The sequence below is a fragment of the Capricornis sumatraensis genome, chromosome 17 (genome assembly GCF_032405125.1).
Source record: "Capricornis sumatraensis isolate serow.1 chromosome 17, serow.2, whole genome shotgun sequence".
Classification (NCBI taxonomy): Eukaryota; Metazoa; Chordata; class Mammalia; order Artiodactyla; family Bovidae; genus Capricornis; species Capricornis sumatraensis.
This window is the reverse complement of record NC_091085.1, coordinates 17,470,772-17,498,433: the sequence shown is the minus strand read 5'-3', so window position 1 is coordinate 17,498,433 and position 27,662 is coordinate 17,470,772. Positions and strand designations below refer to the sequence as shown.

Here is a 27,662-nt window from a genome sequence, read left to right as displayed (position 1 = left end):
GTTGGTAAACACTCTTGTCAAACATTATTTTTATAGGCAACAGGAACGCTATTAATGTGAGCTAGCAAGAATTCGGTGTGCAACTGTGTCGACAGCTTTTCAGATTTGAATGTCTGTATTTTGCTAACATTTTTTTCTCTTCCAATAGGTATAAATGACCAAGGATTGTATAGAGTTGTGGGGGTGAGTTCAAAGGTCCAGAGACTTCTGAGTATGTTGATGGGTATGCCTCTTTTCTAATCATTTTCCATGCGTTATTTGTTGATGTTCGTTGACTTTACAACTTCATGTTTCATAGTAACATAACTCAGAAATCCATTCTGTTCTGCTGCCACCAGGAGTTTTCTCCTGAGCAGAGACTTGGCTCAGATAAGTCGATTAGTGTTTGCTCAGGCCTCTCTTACTGAGAAAGGGAGGAAGAAAAGGAGACAGCTCACGGGTGAATGTCTTCTGCTTGCTTCTCCCAGGGAAGGAAAAGCCAGGCTTCTCATTCTCCTGGCTTCCAAATTGCCTGTGCAGTCTTGACAGTACATTTGGTTGGACAAGACCGCTGGGACTCGTTCGTTCTTCTGGAGCTCCCCAGCTGTCACTCGGCAGCGAGGGTCTGATTCTCAGGGATTCATTGGTATTCACACTGGCTTGTTTGTATCAGGCTCTTCTCCAGAACCATGCCTTCTCCATCTGTGCTGATAACACAGTGTTCTTTGGCATCGCAGACAAGAGGAAGCCAGAAAGTGAATTCACTTCATTACCCCAGACATTATGCGAACGACAAAGTGCTTTTACGTTGCACTCTGCTGTCAGCTTGGTGCCACCTGTAAAAGGCCTCACTACTTCCTGCACCCCGGCCCTAAGCAGGCTACCTCCTGGGGGGTGACGAGAACTCATCAGGCTTGAGGGCCCATGTGTCAAACCAACCTGTCATTATGACCTTGCTAAATATTAATTAATTTGCTATCTCACTTTAATCAATATTAACAGTACCCTCAGGTGTTCTATCAATGCATTTAAACCTGTCTGCCTCTTAAAGTGTTGTTGCAAAGGCTCACTTTGAGGAGGCATGAACCGAGCTGCATAAAATCAGCTGGGGTGTTCAGACAGCATTGCTTGTTTGGCTGTGTTTGAATCCAGGATTTAATAAGCAACAACCCCTTTTTTAGATACTAACCGCAGGAAAAATGGCTCGTCATCACTTGGAAGAGCCTTATTAGAATACATTCGCTTTTCATGAGCTGTTTTCATTTTCTGCCTCTCTGGTTTAACTTGGGTGTGCAGTTTTGGCAGTCAGATTTTCCTTTTTACCATTAGTGGGCTCCAAATTAAATAGACTCAGGTTGCCAGTGGTTCAGTAGCAGCTGGCAGAGTTTAATGGGACAACAGCATCTGCTTTTAGTTAATTTTAAAATTAGAAACACTTCTCTCATTTCCAAGATGGTGTTATAGTGATTAGAACTGGAAGACTTTGTTGGTATCAGAAAGGGAGATTTGGCTGAAAGGCCCACTTGGCAGTGAATGGGTCATAAGGATCCTAGGGTTATTATTATCTTCTCGTTCATGTTCAAGGGCAGTTCGAACAAGTGGGTGTCCCTGTGGTTACCCCGAGGTGTTAAGCTGCCTCTAAATTTGTTCTTAATCTCATAAAAGCCCACATGATCATCGGCATCCCTAGACCCGGGTGGTGCTTTGCTGTGCTTGTGGGAAATGCCCCAAGACAGCCCTTAACTTGCAAGGTGTTTAAAATATCTAAACCCTTAAAAATTCATGACCTGGAAAACTGTTTTCACTTTCCGTGAGACTCAGGGTAGAGAAGGCCAGGACACAAGCGTGACACCACCACATTTAAGTTGCTGGCAAAAGAAATGCTGTGTTTTCAGTAATATTATTCTGCCATCAGAGGAAATCAGAAAATTAACACAAGAGAAAGATACTGACTTGTTATTTTTCTTATTAAGTAATGCATTTAAGGGAACAGTACTGGATAAATTTATTTTACGTCATCTCTAAATGATTCCTAGTGTGAATTTTAAGTTGGTCAGTCACAAACTTTGGATTTGTATTAGCATTAACATCATTTTTTGTTACTTTATGTTACCAACTCGAACTTTAGTGCTTAGATTCATTCACTGTTTTCAAATGAATTTCAAGATGGCCTTCAGTTGTTTCTTTCCTTTCTTCCTGATTCCGCAAGTGTACAAATTGAATTCATGTATACTTTTTCAGAAAAAGAATTTTAGAATTTTGAATAGTTGTGTCCATTCTATCCCATAGATGTTTTTTCTTTCCAACTTTTCCCAACCTGTCTACACTGTTTCAAAGTTATAGGTGTTAAAGAGAAAAAATTGGATGAGTCTGCCAGATTTTTACCTTTGCTCTATGGTACCAATCTGTTTTTCCCTCCTATAACTTATTATGTTAATTTTTCCTGTTTGTGAAATTAGGTAGTTATTTTTAAAAAATATGTATCTATTCATTTATTTTTAAAAAAACATTTTTTTTAAACTTTGAAATAATCTCAAGCCTACAGAAAAATTGCAACTATTGTACAATGGAGTCCCATGATAACCCTTCCTCAGATTTACTAAGTTTTAACATTTTTAGGCAGTTATTTTTTAAAATGTCTGTTCTTCTAGATAATGTTTATTTCAAATTTGATTGTTTTCAAAGTGTTTTTGTTCACAATGCATTTTTTTCTTTGCAGAAATGAAGAATAGTATAACTAATTAAGAATCTGAGAAAAAATTCTAAGTTGTTTTATATTTTCGGACAGGAATTTCTGTAGTTTTTTTTTCCTTTGGCCTGGCTCTTTGTCGTTCTTAAGAACCAGTCATATACTTTGCTATTATTTGTCTATTATTGCCATTTTTACATCAAATATTTTTGTGTTTAAAATATTTTCTGCACTTTTAAAATATTCCTGTTACACGTTTGTGATGATTTCTAAGAGCAGGGCGCATGCTTAATGTCTTGCATGTATTTCTCTGCTTGTCTCTCTTGGGTGTGTTTGCACTCTCACATTTAAGATTGCAACGGAGGGAAATATTTCTCTCTTCTTCCTCCTCCTCCTCTTCCTTCCCCTCCTCCTTTTCCTCTGCATCCTCCTCTCCCCATTCCTGTCTGCCCCCTCCTTCCTTCTCCTCTCTCCACCACCCATGAAATCCTCATGGCAGTTGACCATAGACGGCCCTCTAAACAGACACATTGTTTTACTTCTCCAGGTGAGCTGTGCGGGGGGAGCTGCCTTCCCCCCTGGTGAGGAGAGTTGTTTGTCTTGGTCATTCTCCATCCCCCAGGCAGAAGGTTGCCGGGGGGCTGCGGAGTTTTGCAGCAGCCTCCCAGCGTTCCCTCGGACCATGCTTCTTAAGCTTCCACAAACACGTGCCTCAGTGCCTGCCTTCCCCTTACATGTGTTTTTCTTTTCCTCCTTCTTCCTCCTCTCTTTTTCTAATAGAGGGCACACATAGTCTGTTAGAAGTTGTTTTGGTTTGTTTTTTTTTTTTTTTTTTAAGAAACTTGAGGCAGTTGGGAAGGGCAAGGAGAAACAGCAGATGAGGTGTCTTTGGGTGAGTCATGGTGTTTTAGTAAGTGGGGTGAGAATGTAACAGATGAGTTGCAGTCGCTATTGGGAGGTTGGCACTGAGCTGAGTTCCAGCTGTCCTGTGTGCTTCCTTCTCCACTGTGGAGGGAGAGCGTCAGAGCAGTGCTGGGAAAATTCAGTGATAGCTTGTGTGTGCGCGGGTGAATCTTCTGTCTGTTTCTAAATTTAATTTGCAGAAACAGCTGGATGATTTTATTTATTTAAGACACAGAGCCACAGAAAGCCAGGAATCAAACGGATTTAGAGTTGTTTTTACCATAAACCTATTATGTTGTTTACTTTGTTTGTAGGACAGCTTTTCACATAGATTGAGGGGAAAAGCAAACTAATGGAGCTGAAAAAGATTCTGGTTTTGGATTATAAAGAATGTTCTCAAAACTCATTCAGTCACTGTGCGTCTTCAAGTACTTTAGGACCCAAGTCAGTATCCAGTAAGATGGCAGCACTTCGGGCTGGGCTGAAAGTTTCCAGTTTCAAAAAGAAAAATGACCACTGGTTATGTAATTATGAAACATCTATCCAAATAAAAAGTCAACTCTTTGTGTCTCTGCTCACTAGTGTAGGTTTTAAACTAATCCCTGTGGCGTAATATTCTTGGCCAGAGAAGAAACAGAATTTCTACCTTATTTATAGTAGAGCATATATTCTAATTGAACCCTCTAAGTGCATTTTTAAGTTTGAATCCCAAATAAGTCACCAACAAATTTATCTAGTTTCAGTGCATCCACAGATTGTCAAGAGCTGCTAGGGATGGATGATTGAGTTATTTGAAAACAGTGAAAATTTAATGGAGGAGTAATACCATGGACACCATGTAGTCATTGGTTTCTATTGTGACAGCTCCTTTTTATTCCATAAATGCAAAAGGTGGCTTATTTTCCCATAGAAAGACTATGATTCTCAAAATATAGAATAATTGTCAAAAGCTGGAAGTGAAAGATTTCCTTTAGAAGCCTCCTGGATTTTAAAATGGTGATTTGCTGGTAGCAAGTTGATTGAAAATGTTATCTGACTTGTATGAGATTTAAATAATTGATTTAATGAGAGAGAGAATATTCAGTTACTGCAGTAATTGGTTGGCAAAGCCTTTAGAGCAGAATTATTTAGTCCTCGTTATAAAGGATTGCACCTTTAATCAGGGTGCTTAATTTGATTTCTTGAATGTATCTGTGGCTTGTCTGACAAGTGCAGTAACAAATGAGTTCTGAATTGTAGGAACCGATCAAAATGTAATCAGTGTCAATTGCCATTGTTGTAGTTTATTGCATCTCGCTGTCAGTTGCTGTAATCGAGAGCTGTTGAAATGCTTTAAAAAGTCTCTAGACTTTTGAGTAATTGACTATATATCTGATGTTATGGCTGTGAAATAACCATCACTTCCTGTTTTACTTCGAAAAATTTGAGGATAGCATTGTGTTGTTACACGTCCTTTTTCTTTTAAGGGGCATGCGTGACTTAATGCACTGTTCCGTTTGAACAGGATTTTCTTTTTTGAGCTTTAATTTGAAAAGGGTATGCCAACAAAGTGTTTCCTTGCATATTTAGACAAATATAGTACAATGAAAGAAAAAAACCCTGAGACAACTAGTTTTTTGCGGAGTCTTAGTTGAAACATTCTGGAATGAGGGAGAAATAAGTCTCTTTCACAAATCTCTTAGTTTCTCCTTTGCATGGTCGGAGTGTAGAAACTCAAAGCAGTTTCTGTTGATTGACTGATGTCATTCATCATAACCCATTTACTGCTTCTCTCTTTGGGTAGAGTGCTTATCCTTCTGGTGACTCAGCTGTGGTGATTACCTGCACATTTAATGATTCATGGAAGTCTGTATACAGCCCTGATTGACTTTGATGCTCTCAATAGAGTGTTTATGTCACCTCCATTGTGCGCAGGAAGGGCTGAAGTTCAGATACGTTAGAACTGACTTGGAGTGAGGAAGCTGGTCAGGTTTGCAGCAGGACTTAAGCCTAGGTGTGTGATCCCTTGATGCACTCTCTTCCCTGCTACTGGGTCACAGCCTTCCAAGGCTTGGAGATGCCACCACACTCAATTGCTTGTTTTGCCCACCATCTTTTTTTTTTTTTTTCCAAATTTCAGAACTGACTTTTTCCTTTTCAAAATCAACTGTACATTCCACCCCTCCTCCCTCTCCTGCCCCTTCTCCTTCAGCTCTTCTTGTTCTTTTTTTTAGTGCATGTTTTACGTCTTCTCTAGAGCTTACTAGGTATTTGAAAGGGCATTTGGAAGAAACACATTATTAATTTTGGGACAAAGAATACCAATTTAGCATGAATGTCGGAAATGTTTTGTAGCGGCTTCTAATAAATACCTCCTGGATGAGAGTATGAATTGTAATGTTAATAGGAAAGATTACTCATAAAAGACTTTATAAGTTTATGTGTCATCATATTTCTGTTTTGGTTGATCATCATGTATGAGTCTTTGGAGAGATAGTATAATGAGTGCAAACCTTAGAAGTGTGGGACCAGACTTAGTTTCCTTCTTCTCCACTGAGCTGTTGATCTTCTCATAGTAATTTTAACATTAAGGGTGCTGTTTCCCCTGTCATAACACAGTGTGATAACAATAATGCCACCCACAGCAAGTTCAAATACATAGGCACTTCGTGTGTCACATGCTATAAGCCATGGCTGCTGAGTAGTATCTTATAACAGTGGTAGTAATAGCGATCTATGCTTTGCAGTTGTGAATACTAAAATGCTTTGCAGTTGTGAATACTGAAATGCTCTTTTAAGATCTTCCATACTCCTAGCCCAACCCTTAGCTTTTTACTTTGATCTCCACTACAGATTTTCTGAAGTGTTAGAAATGTCTGAGAATATAGAACATGGCTTGTAATATGATAAGAAATTGTATGTAAAGTTTTTTATAGGAAACCACAGAATTCAATATTTGTGGTTTGGCTGCTTAAGAATCTAAGCATTGTCAGCCAGTCAAGAGGGCCTCTAAATGGCAGGTTTTAATATTTGTTTCTTCCTTGCTTGCTCACTAGATGTGAAGACCTGCAACGAGGTGGACCTGGAGAATTCCATAGATTGGGAAGTGAAGACAATAACAAGTGCCTTGAAACAGTATTTGAGGTGAGCTTCTCTTGGTAGCGGGGGAAGAGCAGACTGGGTGTCTAACACAGAGCCGATGCTGACTCTGCACGTGCAACTCAAAAGTCAGTTTCTGTGAAAGTGTAAACTATGAGGTACCCAGTGTGGTGCTCCAGGAGGTGTGGTCCATAGTCAGTGAACATCAGCTGACAGATCAATTGCAACTAAAGGGAACTGGAAGAGACTTGGGTTTTGAAATGCGGATGTGAGTTTTTGGAATTAAATGCTCTGAAACAGTGAGGAAGAAGGCTATTTATTACTTTCATTGAATCTTTTCTTTGTGTTGTAGGCTAAAGTGAAGATATCTTAATTTAAATGTAAACCTTATGAAGTTAAACACTGAAGATAATGACACAAAGATACAGAGCTATTTGAAAAAAAGTTTAATTGATGAGGTGTTTTTTAAAGATGAACTTTGAGTTTCACATATTTGCTATAGAGTTCAAAGAAGGTTCAGCATTTCTATGAGCATTCACCTTTCTTGAAAAAATAAAGGAACTGAATGATCACAAAGCTGGAGGTTAGAGGAAGGACAAGTACCTGGAGCAAAGGAATGGGAAATAGTCACAGCTGCACTCCTCGGCTGTGGGTCTGCTGGGGACTTTGATTTTTGTCTGGTAGTCAAATGGTACTGCCTCCCCGGTGCGAGTTCTTTTTAACCAGCATGCAGGATTATTTTTCAGGGAAATGCTATTTGGGTTCCAGCAAGCACATTAGAGTCAACTGTTAGGACATATTTTATATTTTAAAAATTTCAAACAAATAGGCAGGAAGACGAATATGATGACTTCTCATCGCCCCAGTATCCTGCTCCTTCACTTCTCAACGTTCGACACTTCTTGTTTCGTCAGTGTCCCTACTGCCACGTTTTGGCGATTATACTTTAGAGATTTTCTAAACCATCATACTGCTGCACTCAGAAATATTTGAGTGTATCTCAGAAAAGATAAGGACTTTAAAAAAGGGACCAAATAGAAAAGACAAACTGTATCATGCGTGTGTGCTCAGTCGAGTTCCACTCTTTGCGACCCCTTGGACGGTAGCCCGCCAGGCTCCTCTGTCTGTGGCGTTCTCCAGGGAAGCATCCTGGAGTGGGTTGCCATTTCCCCCTTCAGGGATTTCCAGTAATTCCCAAAACGCTGGGACAATGAGAGGGCCTCCCCTGCCCCCAGGTGTCCAAAATGTCTCACGTTGGATGAGAAGCTGACTGATGTGGTGGCTCAGTATAATGTGTTGTATATGGGAATCTTGTCATTTGTATTACTGCTTCCCCAGTGTTAACAGAAGTTAAGGGATTTCCGTAGTGGTCTAGTGACCAAAAATCCGCCTTTCAATGCAGGTGACTTGGATTCAATCTCTGGTCAGGGAACTAGGATTCCACATGCTGCAGGGCAACCAAGCCCATGAACAGTGATTACTGAGCCCATGTGCCACAGGAAATAGCCCATGAGCCACAAGGAAGACCCAGAGCAGCCAAAATTAAAACAAAAATAAACCTAAAAAAACCCAATACTTAATTCTTATTTTTTTATGCCGCATTGCTTGGCTAGACATACAGCAATGATGTGAGTAGCATGAAGATATTTAGATACAAATTCACTTTTATTGGAAATGAAACACTCTCTTTGGGATTTCTAAGCGATCTCATACCACCCCCGCCCCCTCCAACCCCTTCCTTTTCGGAACCCTTTACCTTTCATTCCCTGACAGATGGACAGTGTCCTTTATCACTCCTTCCTGCTGGATCCCGCTTTGAAACAAAACCAGAGCTCTGCGTTTTGATTGTGTCTTCTTTTTCTTTGTTTAGTCTGGTGTAATTCGTGTTGTTTTTCTTCGAGTATAGGGGATGAAGGGGAGAGAGAGGAAGCAAGAGAACAGCTTTTCTTCACTAGTGCTTTTCCGGTTTAGTTCCACTGTCTCCAGCTGTCATTGTGTGTGTGAGTGTGTGTGTGTGTGTGTGTGTGTTCTGCAGCATCGTACATTGTATGTAAGATAAAATAGTGGCTGCAAGGGCATGGTGGAAGGATGAGACTGGTGTTAAAGGGGACGGACCTGTAATGGGCAGTAAACAGGCCACAGAGATGTAATGCACAGTATAATGACTGCAGACAACGACAGTGGACTATAATTAGGTAATGTGATAAATACTGCTACATTGGTTATCACATCACAATATATAAATGATCAAAATAACACACTGTACACTTTCCACATATCTAATGTTCCAAGTGAAATTTATTCAGTAAAAAATTAAATGTAGGCGGAGCATAGTCTGTAAATATATTTTTGCATCTGTTTTGCTAAGCAGTTTTATTGAAGTGTAATTGATGTACAGTAAACTGCATATATTCATAGAATATACTTTGACAAGTTTGATGTGCCTGTACATCTGCGAAGCCATCAGCAAAGTCCAGATGGTGAACGTGCCATTAGGGGTTCCTCAAGCTCCTTTGAATTCCCTCTCTCTCACTTTTCTCATTCCCTCATCCCTGGGTAAACCACTTGGCTTGCTTTCTGTCACTATACATTAATTGACATTTCCTGTAATTTCAAATAAATGGAATTATACAGCATGTACTTTTAAAAATCTGGATTCTTGGACTTCCCTGGTGGTCCAGAGGTTAAGACTCAGCTCTTCCAACACAGGGGGCACTGGTTCCATCCCTGGTCGGGTAACTAGGATCCCACATGTTGCATGGCCAAAAAAGTAAAAAAAAAAAAAAAAATCTGGGTTCTTTCACTTGGTATAATTCGAGATTCACCTATGTTTTGGCAAGCACCAATTGTCCATTCCTTCTTGATGCTAACTGGTGTTGCTTTTCATGGATATACCACAAATTTCTTCTTTTATCCATTTACCTGTTAATAGATACTTCCATTATTTGTTGCTTTTGGCTGTTATAAATACAGCTACTAAACACCTTTGTGTATAAATCTTTTGAGTGAATGTAGGCTTCCCAGGTGGCGCCAGTGGTAAAGAATCCTCCTGCCAGTGCAGGGGATACAAGAAACTGGTGTTTGATCCCTGGGTGGAAATGGCAATTCAGTTCAATAGTCTTGCCTGGAAAATTCCAGGCACAGAGGAGCCTGGCAGGCTACAGTCCATGGGGTCATAAAGACTCAGACACCACTGAGCACTGAGGCTTTCATTTCTCTTGGTGAATCCTAAGAGTATAGTGTCTGGGTCTTACGATAGGTATATATTTAACTTTTGGGGAAATGGACAAGCTTCTTTCCAGAGTGGCTATGTTTTTTTACATTCCCATTTATGGTATACAAGAGTTCCATTTCCTTTATATCCTTGCCAAATCTTGTTATTTTGCATACAGATCCTTAGATATCTGCTTTGCAAATGTTTTCTTCCTACCTTTGTGGCTTGTCTTTTTATTCCCTTCAAAGTGTCCTTTAAAGAGCATTTAAAAACTTTGATGATGTTGCATTTATTTATTAGTAGTTATGGACTGTACTTTTGCCTCATGCAAAGTCACAAAGATTTTGTTTTCTTCCAGAAGTTTTATAGTTTTAAGTTTTACACGTAGGTCTATGATCTATTTTAAGTTAGTTGTTGTATAAGATATAGAGTATGGATCTGAGTTCACTTTTGAATGTGGATATCCAGTTGCTTCAGTACCATTTGTGGGAAAAAACTATCCTTTCTCTTCTGAATTGTCTACTGAGATGATCTTACAGTTTTTCTTCTTTAGTTTTCTAGAATGGTGGTGGTGGTTGTGAGTTGCATAATTTTATTTTAATAGTAAGGCAGTTACGTTTCTGTGATGAGCTTTCTTGGTGGTAAAGAATCTTGTCTGCCGATGCGGGAAATGTGGGTTCAGTCCCTGGGTTGGGAAGATCCCCTGAAGGAGGAAACAGCAACCCATTCCATTATTCTTGCCAGGAAAATCCCATGGACAGTGGAATCTGGCGGGCTACAGTCCATGGGGTCACAAAAGAGTTGGGCATGACTTAGCGACTAAAAAAACAATAATTTCTGTGATAAACCCAACTTAGTCATGATGTATTATCCTTTTATTTATCTTACTGAATTCCAGTTGCTAACACTTTATGTAGAATAGTTGCATCTACATTCATGAGTAATATCATTCTATAGTCTTTTTGTCTTTAATTTTGGTATTAATATAGTATTCCCTCATATTTTCTGGAAGGATTTGCATAGAATTGGTAGTATTTCTTCTTTAATTGTTTGGTAGAATTTATCAGTGAGTTATCTGGGTCTAGAGTTTTCTTATTGGCAGGATGTTTACAAGTTTATTTTCTCTAACAGACATGGGATAGCTGTTTCTCAGATTAAGTACTTCCTATGGAGTGAGCTTTGATAGTTTATGTCTTTTAAGACATTTGTCCATTTCATCTAAACTGTTGAGTTCGTGGGCATGAATAGCTTCATAATATTTTATTTTCTTTCTAATACTTTTAGAGCCTGCAGTGATTCTTCAGTCACCTCTGTTATTTGTGATTAGTAATTTGTGTGTTTTCTTTTATTTCCTAATTATTATGGCTAGGCTTCCCAGGTGGCGCTAGTGGTAAAGAACCCGTCTGCCAGTGCAGGAGGTGTAAGAACCGTGGGTTCAATCCCTGGGTGGGGAAGATCCCCTGGAGAAGGAAATGGAAACCCACTCCAGTATTCTTGCATAGAGAAGCCCATGGATGGAGGAGCTGGTGGGCTGTGGTTCACGGGGTCACAGAGTCAGACACGACCGAGTGAGCAGCTGCAGAGTACCCAGCTTTATGGATTATTTAGAACCGGTTTTTGTATTCACTTATTTTCTCTGTTGTGTTTTGTTTTCTCTTTGATTGACTTCTGCTCTGATCTTTGTTTCTGTTTTTCTGCTTATTTTCAGTTTAATTTACTTTGTTTTTTTTTTTTTTTTTGGCTGATCAGGGCAGAAAGTTTAAGACTTTTTTCTAACATAAGTACTTAGTGGTATAAAATTTCCCCCAAATACTGTTTTACCAATATCCCTTAAATTCTGATATATCTTATTTTCATTTTAATTCACAGTACTTCCTAGTTTTCCTTTCTTTGAGGTTTTCTAGATATCTCTGTTACTGATGTCTAATTCAGTTTTTAATTGTAAACAGAAATACCCTGTATAAATTGAACCCTTTAAATTTATTGAGGTTTGTTTCATGGTCCAGGATACCTTTATCATGATGAGTCCTCCATACGCACCAGGAAAGAATGTGTTTTCTGTTGATTTTGGATACATTGTCATTTAGGTGACAGGCATACCAGTTAAGTGGGCTTCCCTTACAGCTTAGCTGGTAAAGAATCTGCCTGCAATGCAGAAGACTTGGGTTTGATCCCTGGGTTGGGAAGATCCCCTGGAGAAGGGAAAGGCTACCCTCTTCAGTATTCTGGCCTGGAGAATTCCATGGACTGTATAGTCCATGGGGTTGCAAAGAGTCAGACACAACTCAGAGACTCACTTTCGCTTTGATATCAATTAGGTACCTTGATGGTTAGTAGCTTTGGTCAAATCTGTATCCTAATTGATTTTGTCTACTTGTTATTTATTATTTTATTTTTGTCTACTTGTTTTTATCAGTTACTGAAACTGAGAGATGTTTAAATCTCTGGTCACACTTGTGGACTTGTCTTTTTCCTCCTTGTAGTTCCATCGGTTTTTGCTTCATGGATTTTGAAGATCCTGTTATTAGACCCATTAACATTTATGATTGTTGGAAATTCCCTGGCAGTCCAGTTAGGAGTCTGTACTGTCATTGCCAAAACTGAGGGTACAATCCCTGGTCGGGGAACTAAGAACCTGCAAGTCATGAGGCCACAGCCAAAATAAATAAATTAATAAATTTTAAAAACTCATTTAGGATTGTTTGAAAAATTAGGATTGTTATGTCTTCTTAACATAACAATGAATTGACCTCTTTGTCAGGGTGAAATGACCTTCTTTATCCCTGGCATTTTGAATGTCATTGGAATGTGTTTTAAATTTTTTTTCTGTGTATATAAATATATATATATATATCTTTAATTTTTAAAAAAAACATTTGAAGAGGAATTTCTGGGCTTCATGATCTAAACGTTTTAAGAAGTTTTTATCTTTTATGTTGCCAGATTGCTCTCCAGAAAGTGAGTGCAGATTGATAACTCAACTTAATGTTCTTTAAGTGTTTATAGCGTTTGAAGATCTGGTCTTTTAAAATTTAAGATACATATAAATGTTGATTGAACTAACATTCTGTTGACCACAGTATGAAATCTACTATTTATTTAATCTGCTTTGTAGAAAATTAAAATGATTTTTTTAAAGTTGTCATCAATTTTATATCTTTATTGTTTCATAGGTATATATCAAAATTGAGTATTATATTTTTATAAGAGATGTGAGGGGAGGGGGCTTGATCTTTAAGTTTGTTTAATCTTCTCCATATATTTTTTGTGGCGTCTTCAATGAATGCCCTAGGGGTGATTGTCAATATTATGTTTATATTTGGTTGGATAAAATGTTTGACTTTAAATAAGTTAGTCTGTGGAAGGAAGTTTTATATATGAAATCAGATGTTTGTAACGGTACTTTCCTACATTAAATGTGAAATACTGTGTGCTTAGATCTGATAGGAATTTGTGACTGCTTAAGCTTTTGATAACGCCTGGGTGCAGATAACACTTAATAAAGGAATCCATTTGAAAGATGTATCTTTTTTGATATGTAAAAGTATTTCTTGGAGAGTTTTGCACATAAAGAAATGCATGAAATATTGAATATCCTTTTATAAAAAGTGCAAAGAGAGGTGACCTGTTTGTCTTTGGTAATTCTGAGCTGTCTTTTCCGTGTAGGAGTCTTCCAGAGCCGCTGATGACCTATGAGTTACATGGAGATTTCATTGTTCCAGCCAGTAAGTATTGTGTCGAGGTGATAGAAAGAATTCTGTGGTTAACTCTGTATACACTAAAATTTCCACTAAATGGAAACCGAACTTTGATTTAAATCTCCCTAATTTAATTTCCATTTAAATTTCCACTAAATCTCATTTCCACTAAAATGAGAGATTTGTTTTTGTTATAATCTGTATTAAAAATGGAAATCACTTTAGGAGGTGTTTGACATTTTCCTCATTTTCATCTTTTAGAAGATGAAAAAAGGAACAATTAATATATGCATTCATACATTCACAGACGTTTATTTACTGCCTACCATGCACTGGTCTCTGGTAGATAATGAATATATTGAGCTGTGAAAGGATTTCTGCCCCCAGGAGTGATTCTGTAGCAAATATTGGGGTTCACACACTTCTCCCTAAACCATAACATGTATAATAATGTCATGAGCACAATGTGATGGGAATGCAGACATATTTAACTTGCAGAAGGTTGGGGAGATTAGCAGATTTGGAGAGATTAGCAGGTTGGAAATGACTTCACATAGAAAGATATTTAGATGGAAACTGCAGGCAGAAGGAATATTGTGAGCTCATGCCAGAAACCCACACAATATTTGGTAGAGAGTGAATTCTATGTGATAAAACGTTAAATGAAAAAGGCTTATAGTTGGTAGAATTTTAATTTGTGATTGCATTTTTTTGTGAGTCCTAACTCATTTCTTTTTTTCTCTCTATTATACACTCCATTATACTCTGTTATACACACTCAGTTTTTATATTTGATACATTGTGTTTAGTCATCATAGTCCTCTTAAATATTCTGGTGTTAGGTATTTAATAGTTAAGGAAAGCAAGGTTGGGATATGTTAAGTACCTTGCCAGGTTATAGAGATCTTTATTTAACATTCAAAACCCCAGTTCTGTTGGCTAAAACCTGCAGTATTGGTTTTCACAGGTGCACTGACGGTAGCTGTAATTGTATTTTCATTTCCGTTTATTTTTTTCCCTTGGATGTATTCCATAGTTTAATCTGTTGAAAACCTTAGAGCAATCCCTTTGGGTCCTATGTTACTGCTGCCCAAACATTGCTTTAAATGTTCTCTCCTTGTGAGGTCCCTGCTCCAGCCAGCATGAAGGTTCCTGGGAGGTCGCAGAAAGGAGTAATGGGTCAACCCAGTTAGATTCTGCATATAAAACAGGTGTTTGCAAAAGGCAAAAATATGGTTCTATTCACTTGTTTTCACATGGAAGAGGACTATTTTAAAAAAGGGAATCAGTATGATCAAGGAAGTGGGGGAAAGTTTTCTTGGCAAAAACTCAAGCAAACGCTTAGTTGTTTTGAATTCTTCCCTGTGGCATTTCTGGCAAACTGGGGAAAGAGAAATTAAACTCTCGTTGGAGGACAATTGTTTCATGTTGTTTGCCTCCGAGACTGGAAAAAGCAGAAGAGTGCCAGTTTTAATCTAAAATCCTTTGAGAATTGGAGAAAGATAAAGTGATTATGGAGTAAAGGTTTCAGTTACCATAAGTTGGTATGGTTATCACGCCTTGTAACTGAAGCCAGTATGTTTGAAATTCTAACATCAATGTATTTTGACCAGATGTAGAGGTAGGAGCTCACAGGTGGTTGCTGAGTCTTAGGAGGTTAGTTTCAAGGGTTGTTGAGGCTGTCCTTTAACACTGTGAAGGAAGAGATTGTGTAAGTACAAAAGGTAGCATCACCTTCTAGACCAGTGCCGTATTTTTTTGCTTCCGGACTTTGTGAGGATCTCACACAGCGGGCTCTCAGTTCCTGACCAGTATTCGAACCCGTACCCTCTGCTGTGGAAGCTCAAAGTCCTAACCACTGGACTGCCAGAAAAATCCTTCCCTTCATTTTTTTCCTTGTCAGTTTCTTTCCTGTAGAGGTCTGTTGAGAACCTGTGAGTTCATTTCTGGTGTATTTAAGACAAATAGAAATTTTTTCCTCTCTGTTGTCAACACAGAAAAGAATTTTTTTTCTTCTTCATTCTTAACAAAACAAAACCTACTGATCCATGTTGAATGTATCAAGAAATTTAAAAAAAAGTTTTTTTCTTAATAAAATTAAGAGCATTTCAGCTGATGGAGTTAACTTAAAATTGCTAAAGAAACTGGAAACCATCTGTGTAGGAAAATCACTCCTGTGTGTCTCCTGCACACACACAATACTCCACTTCTGGTCACCAAATGTGTGGGTTTCCCCACATACCAACCAATTCTGTGATGCCAGCTGAGTGGCCTGCAGCTGGATTCAGTTCTGATTCTGTCTACCTGGAGTTGACCTCTGATCCCACAAGTTAAGGACTTGGTCCTACAAGACTGCCTTCCCATTAAGATACCAGTCCAAAGTCCCAGGTTATTCCTGGTACTTTTGACTGACCGGCTAGAAGTCCACTTTCTCATAACCCCCATCCTGGACATGAGAATTTGTTAGAGTGGTTCATAGAACTTGTGAAAATGCAAGTGTCCATTTATGCACCAGCTTATGGTAATGCATTTCATAAAGGATAGGATGATATAATGCATGTCATAAAGGATAGGATGAAGGATGCAGGTACACGGTCAGGTTCATAGGGCAAAGTCCAGATGTCTCCTGACTGTAGGAGTGTTAGACCCATGAAGCTGGGACGTGCCTCCCTCCTGGCATTTAGATATGTTCATTCACTTGGAAGCTCTGTATACCCTGTGCTAGAGGGACTTTGTATGAAGTCTTCATCCTGTAGGCATGATGGATTATTAACTCCATCTCTTGGCCCTCTCCAGAGAGTGGTGGATGGACCTGAAAATTCAAGCTTCTTTCTGGTGACTACCCGCCACGTAGAAGCCCACCAAAAGTCACCTCATTAAAACAAAAGGCATTCTGATTACCCCCAGATTCAGAGGGACTTGGGAGCTTGGTGTTAGATGTTCTTATCAGGAAATTGCAGAGCTCCTAGGAATTCTGTCAGGAACTAGAAATATTAGAACATAAGACTCTCTGAGCACCCCCCAAAGACAAGGGTTTTAGGAGCTCACTGTCAGGAACTGTATCAGGAACTCTCAGGCACAGAGACCAATATATGTATATTTCTTACCATCCGTCTTGTGAGAGAATATAAGGGGATTTTAGTATAGAAATTTGTAAGGCGAAAATACAGTTGGCTTGGTCCTGCTGGAATCAGGAGCTTACCCAGCTGGGGAAGACCGGTAGGCATTTACCTGGATCTGTTGCTGCACATGGGGTGTATTTTCTTTGAGAAAATTGTAGTCCTCAGTGTGTGTCTCAGCCTTTCAGGCTCACAGTCTTCGATAGATCATATTGGTAAGAACTGGACCCAGGCTTCAGGGTTGTACTCATGCTAGACTTAATTTGAGAATGAGAACTGAAGCCTGGATGCCTAAGACGGCATCACTCTAAAACTTTCTGTCTCCCAAATCAGAAATTGTCTTCTTTAGTCCGTGCTCTTCAGTTCAGTATGTGTTGTTCCTGTAGTCAAGTTACCTGGGAAGCAAAACCATAAATCACAAAGTTCTTGAGTCATTTGTAATGAAAACTATCACAGGAAAGGCACGAGTGTTTGCCTAGCTAGATTGTTCTATCCTTGCTTCTTGTAGGGGAAACAAGACAAAGTCATGTTGTCTTGGTGAAGAGGGACTCAGAAATCTGGAAATTAAAGAAATTGGATGCTTAATGACATCAAGCTCTCTGAGCCTGATGTATTCAATATCTGGTAGATAGGGTCTCCCCCAGAAGAACTGGATTCCTTGATGTCTGTTAATTGAAGCCCTTTGTCCCGTGGAAAGTACTTGAATGGTTACTGCTAATGGTTTCCTAAAATTACAGTATTATTGACTTATGGCATTTAAATATTGAATTTAAGTTTATCTGTCTGTGTATCTTTGATAAGCTCCAGTAAGCTACGTTCGTATCTTTTCCAGTCTCCATTAGTTGGCACAGCAACGTAAGCAGATTGACATTAAGTGTTGTAGATGCTGATTTGTAGTTTCACAATTTTAAAATGCTTTTGCTATTACAGTAAACTCCTGTCCCTGGCAAATGGCAGGAATTTGGTGTTATGATGAATTCAGTATCTTAGATTTTTTTTAAAAGTTATGTCTTGCCTTCTTTGTTAGTTTATATTAGTTAAAATATAATGAAATGCACGTGGCATAAGCAGCTAAGGACAATTTATCTTAGAAAACTCCTTTTGAGTACCTGAAAGTTATTATGATGTTGTAGCCGCATGAAAATGCCCATCAATATAAAAATGGAACAAAACGGAGAAAAAGTAGTTTCACTTTAAAAACTTTGTATCCACAAAATCTTTTTGGAAGAAGGAAAATCCAACTCAGGAAGAAAATGTGTGTGTGACTTCAAATGAGATGGGTGTGAGCTGGTGGGAGAGGGACTCAGGAAAGGACGTGGAAGGTTTTGATTCCGTTTTTTAAAACTGGTTATAGTATTTTTAGAAATGAAGAACCTTGTCCTTAGAAGGCAGGAAAACTGTTTTCCTATCTTGTATTTCTGAATAAGTGATAAATCAAAAATATTAGAATTAGATTTTCTTTGAAGAAGGTGATTATTGACAAGATACACACATGCATTAGAAGTAGTGTTTCGGTGCAGAGCTTTCAAAAATTTTTAGTTTTTGAAAGTATGAAATTTTTATTGCAGGCAATTTTCCTTTCTTTCCCTGGGAATTTTTGACTGTTTTTGAGAGTCCCTGCTTTAATTTCATTTTTAAAATCAAAGCTGTGAATTGAAAAATGGTATTATATTTTTATTGCTTTCATTTCCTTCCAGCTTTGATGTAGTAAGGTGTTATCTTGGTTTTAACTCCAGATTAAAAACTTGATTATAATTTATCACCTAACTCTTTAGAGAGTTGTACTTTTACTTTTGATGACAAATGTAGTCTGTATCTAAGAGTCTTTTATTATTTAATAGTATTTGATTAATACTCCTTTATCCTTTATCATGTGCCTTTTCATTTCTTAGCCTTTTTTACTTCCTCTTGCTTTATCAACAACATGTCCTGTGTTGTAAAATCTCATTCCTCTTCTCAAACAGTACTAATGAAAGTGTCAAGTGGAACAAACTCAACTTTACAAACATTGGAAGCAACCTAAATATTCATGAAATTAATGGTATGCAGTCCATTTAATGACTGAGAGATGTCTGTTATATATTAAATGAAACAGAATATTTGAATATCTCATTGAAAAAAAAGAAGGAAAACCCGGAAAGGATTAAATTTAAAAGTTACTAACACAGCCACTGTGGAGAACAGTATGGAGGGACCTAAAAAAATCTAAAACTAGTTACATATGATCCTGCAATCCCACTCTTGGGCATACAGCTGGAAAAGGTGAAAACTCTAACTCAGAAACTTGTATGTACACCAGTGTTCATAGCAGTATTATTTACTACAGCCAGGACGTGGAAGCAGCCTAAATGTTCATCAAGAGATGAATGGATAAAAATGTGATTTGTGTGTATACACACACATACACACACAATGGAATATTAGCCATAAAAAGAATGAAATAATGCCATTAGTAGTAACATGGATGAACCCAGAGATTATCATAAGTGAAGTAAATCAGACAGAGAAAGACAAATACCATCTGATATCACTTCTGTGTGGAATCTAAAAAAAAAAATGATACAAATGAACTTATTTACAAAATAGAAACAGACTCAGACATAGAAAACAAATTTCTGGTTACCCAAGGGGAAGAGGGGTGAGGTGGGATAAGTTAGGATCTTGGGAGTAACATATACACACTTGTTGTTTAGTCAGTAAGTTGTGTCTGACTCTTTTGTGACCCCGTGGAGTGTAGCCTGCCAGGCTCCTCTGTCCATGAGATTCTCCAGGCAAAAATACAGAAATGTGTTGCCATTTCCTTCTCCAGGGACTATTCCCCCCGAGGGATAGATCCCGAGTCTCCTGCATTGGCAGGAGGATTCTTGACCACTAAGCCACCAGGGAAGCTCATAAACACATTACTATATTGGGTCGGACACAACTGAGCGACTTCACTTTCACTTTTCACTTTCATGCATTGGAGAAGGAAATGGCAACCCACTCCAGTGTTCTTGCCTGGAGAGTCCCAGGGACGGGGGAGCCTGGTGGGCTGCCGTCCCTGGGGTCGCACAGAGTCGGACACGACTGAAGTGACTTAGCAGCAGCTTATATAAAATAGATTAGCAACAAGGACCTACTGTATAGCACAGAGAACTATATTCAGCATCTTGTAATGACCTAAAATGAAAAAGGATCTGAAAAAGAATTTTAAAGATTACGATTTTATCTTAGGGTGAGATAAGTTTTATGAGTGACTTGGACTTTTCTTTGAAACATAATAGAAATGTGCACAAATAATCACTGTGCAGTTAATGATTTTCAGTGCAGTAGAGATAGCCATGCAGTTAGCCCTCAGGTCAAGAAACTGAACATCGAGGAATTGCCTGGTTTCCCAGTGGTTAGGACTCTGCCCTCACCACCGAGGTGAAACAGCCACCCCTGGTTACTGTCCTCCGTCCCCCATGCTCCTGTCTTCTGACATCGTGGGTGAGGGTTGCTGCATTTGACCTGTATGTGGATGGAATCATACAGGATATACTGACGTGTCTGGCTTAAGCTCGTCTAACGAGATGTCTTCCTGTGGAGGGAATCGGCACATTACTCTCACGGCAGTGCAGCGTGCCATTGTGTGAATGTGCCGTCATCCGCCCGTTCCAGTCTTGACCATACTTGAGTTGCTTCCATTTTGGACTATTCCCTAAAGTGCTGCCGCCAAGAACATTCCACTGCGTGTCCTTTAGTGAGTGGTCCTGTGGTGTCTTGGGATCATCGAGAATACGTGTGTTCAGCATCAGTGGATTTTGCCTAACCATCCTCCACATTGGTTGTGCCATTTAACTATTCCCACCTAGTTCATGCATGACAGTTCCACTTGCTTCGTGTCCTCGTCAAAGCTTATTATTCACTTAAAGCCATCCTGACAGGTGTGTAGGAGGTTTCATTGTGGTGTTAATTTCTATTTTCCTGATAACTAATGAGGTTCAGTGCTTTTTCCATGCATGTATGGGTCATTTAACCGTCCTTTTTCATATAGTTTTGCTCTGTGCTTTCCCATTTTTCTTTTGGGTTGTCTCTCTCCTGATTGTAGGAGTTCTGTGTACTCGGATTGCATGTTCTTTATTAACTATATGTATTTCTGATTTTTAGTGATTTTTTTTTTACTGAATTTTTACTTTATCTGTTTTCTAAAATTTTAGCAGAACAGACTTTTTTTTTTACAGTGATAAGAAGGTGAAACTATTATTTTGAAAAAGCATATTCCCTAAGTCAAGCAGAGAAAGACAAATACTGCATGATTTCACTTACTTGTGAACTTACACAAAAAACCTTCAGGTTCACAGACACTGAGATCAGATGAGTAGTTGACAGAGGTCGGAGGCAATGGGGTGGGCAAAATGGGTGAAGAGGGATAAAAGGTACAGACTTCCAATTGTAAGATAAATGAGTCATGAGGATGTAATGGCTACAGCTTGACGGCTCTAGGTGATAACACTGTATTGTATGTTTGAAAGTTGTAAGAGTAGATCTTAGAAGTTCTCATCATGAGGAAAGATTTTGTAACTATATGTGTTGACAGATGTTAACTTGTTACGGTGATCATTTTTCACTTTGCAGTGTATCCAGATATTGAATTATGGTGTTGTACACCTGAAACTAATATAATGTTACATGCCAATTATTAAACAGTTAAAAAAATAAAAAAACATACTAAATTTCCCTTTCTTAATCGGCTTTGCCTTTCTTTCCCCGTCTTTGTCCTTTCTCCCACCACCCCCCCTGTCCCCACCTTTTTTTTCCTTTTTGGCTCAGCCTTTTGGCATACGGCACTTCTCTGACCACAGATCAATCTCGTGCCCCCTGCAGTGGAAAGGCAGAGTCTTAACCACTGGACCACCAGGGAAACCCTCTCCTATTTTGAAGAGTTGGTTGGAACCCCACCCTCCCTGTCCCCTTCAGCACCTCACTGTTTAACCTGCTACTTCCGTTAGGTAGATGTCGCCATCTCTGGGGCTCCTCCTTTGTGTTTCGATTCCCCAGGCTCTCCTTAACTCCCGGTGGTGTGATGGTCCGAGCTGCCCAGTCTTCACAGGTCTCTTCTCCTTTGACTGTGATGACGCTGAACCTCCCTGGTCTTCGGTCTCTCCCTCTTCCTGTGTGTTGCTTGGCTCCCTGCTGGCCTCTCCCCTGTACGTCTTTGGAGCTCTTTTCCCCACCATGTCCTTGGTTGGCCTCTGGAGTAGTTGGCAACACTGGCCACGTGCCAGAGGTCACACACTTTGTCGAGTGTGGCTAGCCTTCAGCTCTGAAGCATCTTCCCCTTCACAGATACCTGCTAGAGTGCCAGCCCTTGAATGTCACTTTCTCCATCACTCACCGTTGTCTTCCTCCTCAAACGTGCTTTGCCTCTTGGATTCCTGTCTGTCCGTAGAACTGACTCTACTGCCAGATAACCCAGCCGAGGAACGTCTTCATCTCTGCCTCTTCCTCTGACCCACAGCCGAGCTGAGGCTGGATCCTGTGAATTCTGCCTCTTGTGTAATAGCTCTCACGTTAGAGGAACACAGACTGCAACAGTCACACAGATGACATCCGTAATGTTTGCTAACAGTTTGAGTGCCTCTCCATGCCAGCCACTGGGGCTCAGCACTTGACATTGGTCACCTCACTGAATCTGAGTGGCCTTCTGAGATAGTGCTGTCCACTTCATTTTGAAGGTGAGGAAACAGGCCTAGAGAGCCTAGGCAACTTGCTTAAGGCCACTTTGCTGTTAGTTGGGAGCAGTGATTCTACTGTCTGACTGCAGACTACACTTCTTTGCTCTATTTTCTCATTTGTAGTTCAACCCCTTTCCAGACTTCCCTGGTGGTTCAGATGGTAAAGACTCTGCTTGTAATGTGGGAGACCCAGGTTCCATCCCTGGGTCAGGCAGATCCTCTGGAGAAGGAAATGGCAACCCACTCCAGTGTTCTTGCCTGGAGAATCCCATGGACAGAGGAGCCTGGCGGGCTATAGTCTATGAGGTTACAAAGAGCTGGACACAACTGAGTGACTGACACGACTGCTTTCCCCATCTGCCTGCCCCTTCCTGCCTCACTACTTCTTGCCCACATAGCATCTCCCTCTTAATTTGTCCTTTTCCCCATTCAAATTCATCCTCCAAAAATTTCAGCTGTATTTTCCCCTCTGCTCATATTCTTTCTTGATTTACTTTCAGTGACTGATTTAGAAACCATCAGTAAAGACAGTTCTTATTAGGGTGTAGTGGATTCACAGTGATGTTAGTTTCATGTGTACAGCCAAGTGAATCAGTTACACACATACATACACACACACGTATATATATATTTACTCTTTATTAGATTCTTACCCGTATAGGCCATTACAGAGTATTAAGTCGAGTTCCCTGTGCTACAGAGTAGGTTCTTACTAGTTAACTGATTTGTGTATAGTGTGTACATGTCAATCCCAGCCTCCAATTTATCCTCCCCGTTGCCTTTGATAACTACACGTTTGTTTTCTACATCTGTCATTCAATTTTTGTTTTGTAAATAAGTTCATTTGTACCGCTTTTAAAAAAGATTGCGCACATGAGCAATATGATATTTGTCTGACTTCACTCAGTGTGACCATCTCTGGGTCCATCTGCGTCACTGCAGGTGGCATTATTTTGTTCTTATGGATGAGTAAGATTGGTCTTTGCAGACCAAAGTTTGGTTCTGACCACCTTTCTATAAGTTGAAGCTGCCCTCTTTGAGGAGGCTGTGTACTTTCTCACACTGTTTGCCGAATGCAGAATGTAGCCCTCACCTCCCAGTTCCGCCTGTCCCTGAAACCTTTCCTGTTTTTCAAGCCCCTGCTTCAATGCTCTCCCTTACGTGAAGACTTCCTGCGTGTCCCTGCCAGCTCTCTGTGAACTTCCACAGCAGTTTGCAACCTTCCTTCCTGATGTGGTAACCTGAGCAGCTAATTCTCGTTAGCCACTTCTTTGACACCTCTGAAAACTCAAGCTTAATTTTCAATATTAAGTGTTTGTTTTTTTTTTTTTGATGTGTTTCATAATTTTCCATCAACACAATAAAAGGAATTTGGGCACATTGTTCATAAGAGCCTTGGATGATAAGACCGAAGTCTAAGGTATTAAGGGACTATATTTGTTCCCTTAAGCTGCTGTGACAGAGAACCGCAAACTGAATGGCTTGAAGCAGGAGAGGTTCATTTTGTTACAGCGCAAGAGGTGAGGTCCCAAATCCAGGTGTCAGCGGAGCCTGCTCCCTTGGGAGACTCTAGGGTAGGGTCCTTCCTTGCTTCCTCCGCCGTCCGACGTTTCCTGGCAATTCCTGGTGACCCTTGGCTTGTAGCTTCGTCCATTGACACCTGATGGTCTCTCCTGTGTCTGCCTTCACGGGGGTCGTCTTCCCCCTGGGCCTTTGATTTCTTATAAGGGCAGCAGGCGTCTTGGATTCGGGACTTCCCTGGTGGCTCAACTGGTAAAGAGTCTGCCTGCTAGTGCAGGAGACACAAGAGACCTGGGTTCATCCCCTGGGTTGGGAAGATTCCTTGGAGAAGGAGATGGCAACGTGCTCCAGTATTGTTCCCTGGAAAATTCCACGGACAGAGGAGCCTGGTGGGCAGCACCGCATTTCTCCACTGTTGTCTCATCTTAACTAATGACATCTTCAGTGACCTGTTCTAAATAAGCACTGTGTCAGGCACAGCGTGTGATCCCAATGTTTTGACATCTGGGGTCTGACTGACCCTGGGGAGACTGTCCTTTCCAGGGCTACCCAATTCCTAGAGATATTTAACCTGAGCACACTTGCCGTGTGCGAACTAACCAATCCAGAGCCCACATTCCCTCCCTAACCCCATCTTTCAGGTTCTGACATTCCAGGCCAACATTCTCCTGCCTTCATCACCCCAGGGCCAGGTGCCAGATAATCGGGAACAGTCTTTATATCCCTGAGCCTGTTGAAAGATTTACACCAACCAGTCCTAAGCCTGCTTACCCTGCCTTGCCTGTCCCTTCAGAAAGATAGCACAGTAAAGCATCTTGCCCTCACCTCCTGACTGCCCCTGGTGCTTCACCGCGTGGCCCTGCCTGGCATTGCATTTCCCCTTTTTCTAGAATCTGTGAGGATCAGCTTCTTCCTTCATGGCAGTTTTCATGTCTGTGTGTCTTACCACACCTGATGAAAACGAGATGATACATTTTAAAAACATTCCCGTTCTGTGATACCGGGAGTTAGAATTTCAGCATATCATTTTGGGGGATAAAATTTAATGCATAAAAGGAAAGAAGCCACTTGGTGAGATTTTATTTGCATTCCACTGTGAGGTGGTGACCCATGACTAGAGTCAACAGGTAAGTGAGGAGCAGACTTGAGAAGCAGCACGCCAGAGAGAGAGGTCGTGGTCCCTTTCTGCTCTTAAACACCTGCAGAGGGAAAGGTGTTATTTGCCGCTGCACTGAAATTACATCATAGGGGAGGCACAGAAGATTCATAATAGGGAGAAAGATGGATTTTCTTCTCCTTTGAATGGTGGCAAAATACGTGTAAATTCTGTGCTTGAAGATTTAATGGATGAGCTGTTGCAATTGTTTGTTTTCAGGCCTATATTTCACTCTGAATTCTTGCTAACTTTTCTGTTTTTCTTTTTTTTTAAGAGAGCGGCAGCCCAGAATCTCGTGTTAATGCCATCCATTTCTTGGTACACAAGCTGCCAGAAAAAAATAAAGAAATGTTGGATATTTTGGTGAAACACTTAACGAAGTAAGCCTCTTTGTCTTCCTAACTTGCTTTATTTCGCTCTGGGTGCCATGTGGTGGTGTGGGTCTGTAACGCTTTGAACTGGGGCTGCGGACACAATACCAGGGACCACACCTGCAAGGGCAGGCTGGATGCTTGCCTCGTTGTGTGTGTTTTGGACAAGGGTGATGAAATGTGATGCGTTCATGAAGTCGTGTAATTATTTGCCTAACTTCACTGCCAGCAACTCAGGGTTTGATTAGAAGTGAGAAAAGAGAATCTTAAACATTTCCCTATGCACCGATTCTAGCCTGTTAGCAAATTTAGCTTGGTTTCACACCTACCTAACTCTGAGTCTGCATGGATATATCCTTGAAATTTGTTTAATCCAGTAATAGGTAGTTATTTCATTCAATCCATTCCATTTTTTTTCACTCCCTCTTTACAAAGTAAGCAAAAGCTAGTAATTCAGTGGGGAAATTAGCTCTTTCTTCATATATAAATGACTCCTAGGTCACTATAATTGTAGAATTTCAGAGGTGAGAGGAAGCTGAGGAGCACTATGTTTTATAACCTGTATTTCACACACACACACAAAATAAACTGAAGGTGAGAAAATATTGTGTGCTTCCAAGGGTTCTACTGCTGTAGAGCCATTCATTCATGTGGCCTGCCAATATTTTCTGAGTGCCTTACGAGGTGTTAGTTGGACACATAGTTGAACAACATAAAGTCCCTATCTTTGTGAAGTACCTTCTTTCTGAAAGGGAAAAGATAATGAACAGACTACAAATAAAAATCATGTCAGGTGGTAAGTGGTAAAAAGCCTAAGTAGGAGTGAGGGATAAAGAATATGTATTGGGTTTGGGACTAAAAAGAGTTGTGATGGAGGGTCTTTTCAAGGATAAGACCTTTGAGTTGAGACTTGAATTGGGTGGCAGGGCTGCTGAGAACAGTCGCCCAGGTTGTTGGCTGAACAGTGGAGTATGGGTGTTCTGACCAAGCTCTGTGTGCTTGTGATGATGCTTCTTACAAAGGTGCCAGGTGGTCTGGGAGTCTTTGGAAACAAGTGTATAATGACCAGGGGAAAGAAGGGGTGTTGTTAGCAGAAAGGACCAAACAGTAAATGAAGGCCTTCAGGGACGCAAGCTTAGCATAGACATAGAATTGTTAAGAAGGGTGCTGTGGTTGAACAGAGCATCAAAGAAAAGGAAGGAAGTGGGAAGGCAGGCGGGATCCCCACCTGTGGTGCCTTGCCAGGCATGGCCATCACAGTGGCGGACACTGAGTCTGGCTTCTTGCATGTAGGGAAAGGCAGAGTTGCAGACATCCCACGGTCACTGCCCCTTATTTTAACCAGAGACCTTCTTACCCCCTTTCATCTTACTAGTGTTTCAAATCACTCCAAGCAGAACCTCATGACCGTGGCCAATTTAGGAGTGGTGTTTGGACCAACTCTCATGAGGCCGCAGGAAGAGACTGTTGCTGCCCTCATGGATTTGAAGTTTCAGAACATCGTTGTGGAAATTTTAATCGAAAACCATGAAAAGGTAAAAGTGCCTTTTTCCTCCTTTGCTTAGGGTAGTTCCTATTTGGGGCTTATTTCCGTGTGAGGTACGCCTGTCCTCTTAGTTTTTTATGTCATGATCTTATTCTCATGATGGTAAGCCTGGCTCTGAGAAGTCCTCATGGAGTTTGTGTCTTTGGTGGAGTTCCGTAAATCTGAAGCTTACCTAGGCTTCGGTTATTCCACTGGTTTAAGGAAGCAACGTTTACTCCAGATGCAAATAAGGATCGGCCGTGTTGTAGGCTGTTTCTTGCTGCCCTTGCTCCTCTCCTTGGATTTCTCATGCAGGGTCTGTTTCCTGTAACACAGGGAAAACATTTGTTGTCGGTCTGTTTCACACTCCCCCCAGAAAAAAACACACAACTCCCCCCTCTCCTCTCACAGCTATGCCAACAATTTCAGGAGATCCACATGCGTTCTTGAACCTGGGGCCTCCAGGTTGAGACTCCCTGGCTTAAAATGAATAATTTCTTGGGTGACGTATCCTATTGTTTGTTTCTCTGTGTTCAGAGGAACACGTGAGTTTTCAAAATAAATGGACTCTTTCAAGATCTTCTAGGATTTTTTCCTCTCTTCTGTTCATATAGAGCAGGACCTAACTTTCCTCATTCTTCTTTTATTTTTTAAAATAATTTTTATTGAGGCATAATTGCCTTACAGTGTTATTTTCTACTCTACAGCATAAT

General features: G+C 40.2%; 1 protein-coding gene across 1 annotated transcript in view; it reads left to right on the top strand.

Annotated features, from left to right (window-relative positions):
* The window catches only part of ARHGAP10 (Rho GTPase activating protein 10), a 373,837-nt gene that overhangs the window by 229,305 nt on the left and 116,870 nt on the right, over positions 1-27,662 (top strand). The window contains exons 14-18 of the mRNA XM_068989838.1: positions 149-223; positions 6,607-6,694; positions 13,530-13,588; positions 25,328-25,433; positions 26,800-26,959. Of these exons, the coding sequence (XP_068845939.1) occupies positions 149-223; positions 6,607-6,694; positions 13,530-13,588; positions 25,328-25,433; positions 26,800-26,959 (488 nt within the window). The remainder of the gene's footprint in view (positions 1-148; positions 224-6,606; positions 6,695-13,529; positions 13,589-25,327; positions 25,434-26,799; positions 26,960-27,662) is intronic.